The sequence below is a fragment of the Pinus tabuliformis genome, chromosome 3_2, assembly GCF_031772625.1.
Source record: "Pinus tabuliformis cultivar Carrire ecotype Pingquan chromosome 3_2, CPIR1, whole genome shotgun sequence".
NCBI lineage: Eukaryota > Viridiplantae > Streptophyta > Pinopsida > Pinales > Pinaceae > Pinus > Pinus tabuliformis.
Window position 1 is genome coordinate 178,038,642 of NC_142302.1, and position 7,004 is coordinate 178,045,645.

The 7,004-nt window shown below is 38.8% G+C and overlaps 1 protein-coding gene across 1 annotated transcript; it reads left to right on the plus strand.

The window, feature by feature from the left end:
* Positions 1–363: 363 nt before the first annotated feature.
* On the plus strand, positions 364–6,783 carry LOC149180370 (ABC transporter C family member 10-like). Its single transcript, XM_089413860.1, is given in 15 exon segments — positions 364–379; positions 612–1,573; positions 1,575–2,444; positions 2,710–2,979; positions 3,074–3,394; positions 3,542–3,628; positions 3,808–4,413; positions 4,541–4,705; positions 4,809–4,976; positions 4,978–5,104; positions 5,205–5,419; positions 5,531–5,836; positions 5,936–5,999; positions 6,118–6,357; positions 6,506–6,783. Coding segments are annotated over 15 exon segments (4,545 nt in total). The 3' UTR covers positions 6,634–6,783.
* Positions 6,784–7,004: the final 221 nt, after the last annotated feature.

Here is a 7,004-nt window from a genome sequence, read left to right on the forward strand (position 1 = left end):
GATTGGGGAAAGTACTCTGTGACAGAGTATGGTTTCTGTCTGATTGGGGAAGTTCAGTTCTCTTGGCTGATTGAGTTTTTCCCTTATTGCCTTGAGTAGTCGATTAGGAAACTCATGGAGCATTCGGGAGACTGCAGAAGTAGGAGGTTCATGCATTGGGCATAGGAAAGAGCTTAACAATTTATGTAGTTTAATGGTGTACTACTTTTAAAAGCTTCTGAGAGGAGAATATGATAGGACAAAACCATCAATAAATTGTTTTCAGACAGTGCAGACTCCCCAATCCACATTGAGAATGTCAGTGACCCAGCTCTAAATCAAAATATCAAAAACATTCATTCGGATGTGGTTTATAGAACAAGGATGGCAATATTTACAGGTAATCTCATTACTCTGATTATATTTTTTTTATTTTCAGTATGAGTTATCCTGTTTCTATTGTTTGAAATCACGGATTTTGCAACAAAATGGGTAGCATAGCCCTGGTCGTATGGCATATATATAATATGATATTCATATGTTTATAAGATTGTAATGGTAGATGAAATTTGTCAAGAACTTCTACAATTTTTTTATTAATTGTCTTGCATTGAATTGATTTATCAACCCAGAGCTCTGGAACAACTTTTGTGGCACCCCAAATGCATTGTCCCCTGCTCAACGCTGTGAAGAGAGCTGCAGTTTACCCCTATCTCTCTACTCTGAATTACTACACACGTTCCATTTGACCTCATGCAGCAAACATGCTCTGATCACATTCATACATTTAGTCTTCTTGCTGACATTCTGGTCCATCGTTCTCATCAAGTGGGTAAGGCGGACGAGCATACTGAGAAATGTGAAACCTCGAAAGCCATTTCGCACATGTGTTGCAGTGATAAATATTATTTTGGGTGCGATTAATTTGGGATTGGGGATTTGGCTTTTACAAGAGAAATTGGGAAATGGGTTTGATTTAACTCCCTTGCATGAATGGCTTGTACTTTTAGTGCAAGGATTAGCATGGTTTACACTCGGATTAACAGTAACGAGTGGGCTAACGCGGTCTGTAACGACATTTGTGCGTGTTTGGTGGATCGTGTCATTTTTGCTCGGAACAGTGGATTGTGTTTCAGCTGGACTGAATTTCATCAATGACAGAGAGCTTCCCTATGGCACTATTCTCTCCCTTGTTTCATGGCCAGCATGTTGCTTGATGCTCATTTGTGCTGCGAAAAAGGATTTGAAGAGTTCAGAGGATGATCTTCTGTCAGAACCCTTTCTAGGTAGGGATTACCGAAATCATGGGTATCTCAACTCCAGCCAGAGGTTTTCTGAGGAAGATCAGATAACATTGAAGTTAAATTCCATTGTAACTCCTTTTGCCAAGGCAGGATTCTTCAGCAAGATAACATTTTGGTGGTTGAATTCTCTTTTGTCCAAAGGAAAGAAGAAGCCTCTAGAAGAAGATGATTTGCCTTGTGTGTGTGGAGATGATCAAGCAAAGAATAATTATACAACATTTACAGAAGAACTGTTGAGGCAAAAACAGAAAAACCCATTTGGCACTCCATCAGTTTTCTGGGCTTTGGTTTGCTTGTCACTGGAAAAATCTGGCAAGGACTGGGTTCTATGCTTTTCTCAGAATACTTACTCTGTCTTCTGGACCACTTGTTTTGAATGCTTTTATTGGATTTCCAGAAGGTAGACAGTCATTCAAATATGAAGGATTTGTTTTGGCAAGAACACTCTTTATTTCCAAGACCATAGAGTCCATATCTCAAAGGTAATGGTATTTTGGCACTAGACGGATTGGTCTGCAAATGCACTCTTCACTCGTTGCAACAATTTATCAAAAACAACTAAAGCTGTCCAATGAAGCTAAACAGGTACATACAACCGGAGAAATCATGAATTATATGGCGGTAGATGCTTATCGTATTGGTGAACTTCCTTTCTGGTTTCATCAGACTTGGACAACATTACTCCAACTTATATTTGCTTTAGGCATCCTCTTCCATGCAATTGGATGGGCCACACTTTCGGCCTTGGCAGTTATCATCATTACCGTTCTTTTTAACTCTCCATTGGCAAAGTTACAACATAAGTTTCAAACTGAACTCATGTCAGCCCAGGATCAGCGGTTAAGGGCTACCACAGAAGCTCTGGTGCATATGAAAGTACTGAAATTGCATGCATGGGAGGAACGCTTCAAAGAAAGTATTGAGAAGCTGCACAAGGTAGAGTTCAAATGGCTATCTGCGGTTCAGTTTCAGAAAGCCTATAATTCGCTGTTGTTTTGGTCATCTCCCGTTTTGGTTTCGACTGTAACGTTTATAACCTGCTATTTTTTTAAAATTCCTCTTACTCCAAGCAACGTTTTCACGTTCATAGCCACTTTGCGCCTTGTTCAAGAACCAATTCGACTAATGCCTGATGTAATTGCTGTTATCATTCAAGCAAAGGTCTCATTAAGTCGTATCATCAAATTTCTTGAGGCTGCTGAATTACAGGATCGGGTGGTTGAGCGTGTATTTCTTCAGAACTCTGACCACTCTCTTCTTATCAGTTCTGCAACACTAAGTTGGGATTCCAGTTCATCAAAGCCCGCATTGAGAAACATAAACTCTTACTCCAAGCAATGTTTTCACGTTCATAGCCACTTTGCGCCTTGTTCAAGAACCAATTCGACTAATGCCTGATGTAATTGCTGTTATCATTCAAGCAAAGGTCTCATTAAGTCGTATCATCAAATTTCTTGAGGCTGCTGAATTACAGGATCAGGTGGTTGAGTGTGTATTTCTTCAGAACTCTGACCAGTCTCTTCTTATCAGTTCTGCAACACTAAGTTGGGATTCCAGTTCATCAAAGCCCGCATTGAGAAACATAAATATGGAGGTTAAACATGGCCAAAAATTGGCAATTTGTGGAGAAGTTGGATATGGAAAATCAACTCTTTTAGCTGCAATACTTGGAGAAGTACCAAAGTTAAGGGGCAGTGTGAGTATGAATTATTTACCTCCTTACCTTAACATTGTCAACCATTTAAATTGATTGATTCTCTTTCTTATTGTTCTCAACCCTACCTCTGCAGTTGCAAGTATGTGGCACCCTCGCATATGTTTCTCAGACTGCATGGATTCAAACTGGAACAGTACGAAACAACATATTATTTGGGTGTCCCGTGGACGAGCAGAAATATCAGGAAGTTATCCTCAAGTCTTCGCTGGATAAAGACCTCCAGAATCTTCCCTTCGGTGATCAGACTGAAATAGGAGAAAGAGGTGTCAATCTCAGCGGTGGCCAGAAACAGCGGATACAGCTTGCCCGTGCCTTATATCAAGATTCTCATATTTATCTATTGGATGATCATTTCAATGCTGTTGATGCTCATACAGCTACTAGCTTGCTTAAGGTTAATATGGTGATTTCCTTCTAATATAAAGGTTTTTAAAGTTATTATGTAGCTGTTACTAATTTGCTTGTTGCACCTTTATACAACAATGATTTTCATTTTCTTTAGCTTCCGCAGATCCTATTAATCACGGATTTTGATGTGTAGGAATACATAATGGGAGCACTGTCAAACAAGACAGTAATCCTTGTAACACACCAAGTTGATTTTCTCCCAGCTTTTGATGCTATTCTGGTTAGTAAACAGTTGTCCTAGCCATGTGGAAGCTATTTGTTTGCTTGTATACAACATTTTGATGAAGTTTTTTAACAGATTGCACATAATTATAACTCTTGTAATTTTAACATATCTAATGCTCATAGCTTTGGCAATTTTTCTTTGAATTTCTACACTAAAGTTTCTCTCTTTTGTAGTTGATGGTAGATGGGGAGATTCATCAAACTGGGAAATATCAGGAACTGTTGGTCTCGAGTGAGGTATTTAGGGAGCTTGTGAATGCACACAAGAATATTGTTGGTTCCAATGAATCAGCAACCACGATGCCATCCACAAAAGATGAACCGATTAATGACGAGAGAGAAATTCAAAGGAGCAAATCACAGAAAGAACGACTGATTTCAAATAGAGCTCCCAAGGGGGATCAACTAGTTAAAAGGGAAGAGAAGGAAGTTGGGGACACTGGTTTGAAGCCATATATTGACTATTTGAAACAGAATAAAGGTTTCTTATATTGTTCTTGTGCTGGTCTCGGTCATCTTATATTTCTGATTGGGCAGATTTCAGGAAATATTTGGATGGCTGCAAAGGTGCAAAGTCTTCAAGTCAGTGTATTAAGTTTAATAACAGTGTACTCAGCCATTGGGTTCACATCTATATTGTTCGTATTCCTTCGGTCATTGCTTTGTGTTACTTGGGGGCTTGAGGCATCAAAGTCCTTCTTTTCTGAGCTTCTGAGTTCTTTATTCCGAGCACCAATGGCATTTTTTGATGCAACTCCATTGGGAAGAGTTCTGAGCAGAGTAAGTATTTTATGTAATCACCATGGGCTTCCTTCTTTTATATTCACTCCTTAAAACAAAAAGTGAAATTTGATGTACATCAGGGTAGTAAACTACTGACATTTATCTTCCCCACCTCCTTTTTCAGGTTTCTTTAGATTTCAGCATTCTCGATGTAGACATTCCTTTCTCTTTTGTCTTTGCCATGTCTTCTACCATGAATGCTTATAGCAGTCTTGGAGTTGTGCCTGTTGTAACATGGCAAGTTTTGTTTGTAGCCATTCCAATGATTTATTTAACCTTTCAACTCCAGGTAAAACGCCACTTCACGCAAGTTTCTTGAGAAGACTCTGTACTTCACTATGAATATTGTGAGAGAAGCTATAATTGATTTTTTGTTTGTTCAATTTAATCAGAAATACTATTTTTCCTCTGCTAAAGAACTGATGAGACTGAATGGTACAATGAAATCACCTATTGCAAATCATTTTGGCGAGTCCATAGCAGGAACAATGACCATTAAGGCTTTCAAGGTTGAGGATCAGTTCTTAAAGAAGAACTTAGACCTTATTGATAAAAATTCGAACCCCTTTTTTCTACAGTTTCTCGGAAAATGAATGGTTGATGCAGCGTCTAGAGATTTTAAGTGCAACTGTTCTTTGCTCCTCTGCTCTTGCTATGGTTCTACTCCCAAAGGGCAGCTTCAATCCTGGTATGAACGATGAAACTAAGGGTCGTCTGTGGGAGATATCTGCTGTTATTGGATGCTTTTATGTATACGAGGATGATGCCTAACATTTGAACTGGTGCAGGTTTTGTTGGGATGGCACTATCATATGGTCTGTCATTGAACATGCCATTGGTTTCCAGTATTCACATCCAATGTACACTTGCAAACTACATTGTTTCTGTAGAACGCATCAAACAGTACATGCACATTCCTAGTGAGGCACCAGTTGTTATAGAAGATTGCAGACCACCAGATAGTTGGCCCTCGCATGGGAAGGTGGAATTGCAAGACTTGAAGGTACCTGAGTTGTGCATTCCAACAAGATGAATGTGTTAACATTTATTTTTTTAACTGAAATTTGAATGGTTTATGATGTTTGCAGTCGAATATATTTTGATATGTGTGCAGATTAGATATAGAGCCAACAGCCCCCTTGTTTTACGGGGCATTACATGTACATTTGAGGGAGGGCAAAAGATTGGCCTTGTTGGGCGAACAGGAAGTGGGAAGACCACTCTCATTAGTGCTATTTTTCGATTAGTGGAACCTGCAGGGGGTAGAATCCTTATAGATGGTTTGGATACTACCTCTATTGGGCTTCATGATTTGCGGTTGCGCCTTGGGATTATTCCTCAAGAACCAACTCTTTTTCGAGGAACTGTTCACTTCAACTTGGATCCATTATCCGAGCACTCAGATTTGACAATTTGGGAAGTATGTAAATGCTATTCAACATAACATCTCATTGAATTTATCATATGTGGAATGACAATAGTAAATAATGCTTTGAATTTATTTTCTTTCTTTATTAAGGTTCTGAACGAGTGTCAACTTGGAGACATTGTAAGAGGGAAGGAGGATGGCCTAGATGCACCAGGTAAATTTTGTATTAAATATATATTTTTAAATGTCATGGAATTCTTTGACATGAGGCCAAGAATTTGGCTGTTAGATTTGCAAGTTTTTCGTGGCACTAAAAGATCAATAAAATGCAGTGGGGGACGATGGAGAGAATTGGAGTGTAGGACAAAGACAATAATTTTGTTTCGGACGTGCATTGCTAAGGAAAAGTTGAATCCTTGTTCTAGACGAAGCAACAACATCAATAGACAATGCTACAGATGCCATTCTCCAAACAATAATTAGAAAGGAATTTGCACATTGCACTGTAATTACCGTTGCACACAGGATACAGACTGTTATGGACAGTGACATGGTGGTTGCCATCAGTGATGGTAAGGCCCTGTAATTGTATCTTATCTCTGTGTTGTACGCATGGATTGGTTTCAACTGAATTTATTGCAGTTGAGGAAATGGACAGTAGTGAAAGTGAGTCTATTCATTTCTACCTAATTTGAATGCTTTTGTTTTGAATTCATGCAGGTGAGATGGTGGAGTGTGATCATCCATTGAAGCTGATGGAAAGGGAAGGATTGTTATTTGGAAGGCTTGTGATAGAGTATTGGTCCCACACATCAAATGCTCTTCTTCATGCAACAAGCACTAAATGAATAACCTTTCCGTCTCTCTGCCCAGATCATGAGATCTTTGGTCGATGCTTTAACTCTTGCATGAAGGGCTAATTGTAGCATTGGTGACCTTATTGTTCAATTGATGTATTCTCGTGTTAGATAAGATCTCATTGTAACAGCGATCAAAATGACGGGTCCACGAAAATCTGGGAGGCCAGTTGTTTAAAATTAGCTCATTTGTTGTTGCAACCTGAATTTTCGTTCATAAAAAAATACTTTGAACAATGTGTTTTTGTGCACAAGGGCCTGAAAAAGTCTCTGTTGAAATTTCTAAGTCTAACCTGTTAGAAATTCTTCCTGCACTATCTGGTTTATTTCACCTACTTGTTTAAATTTTTAACAAATTTATT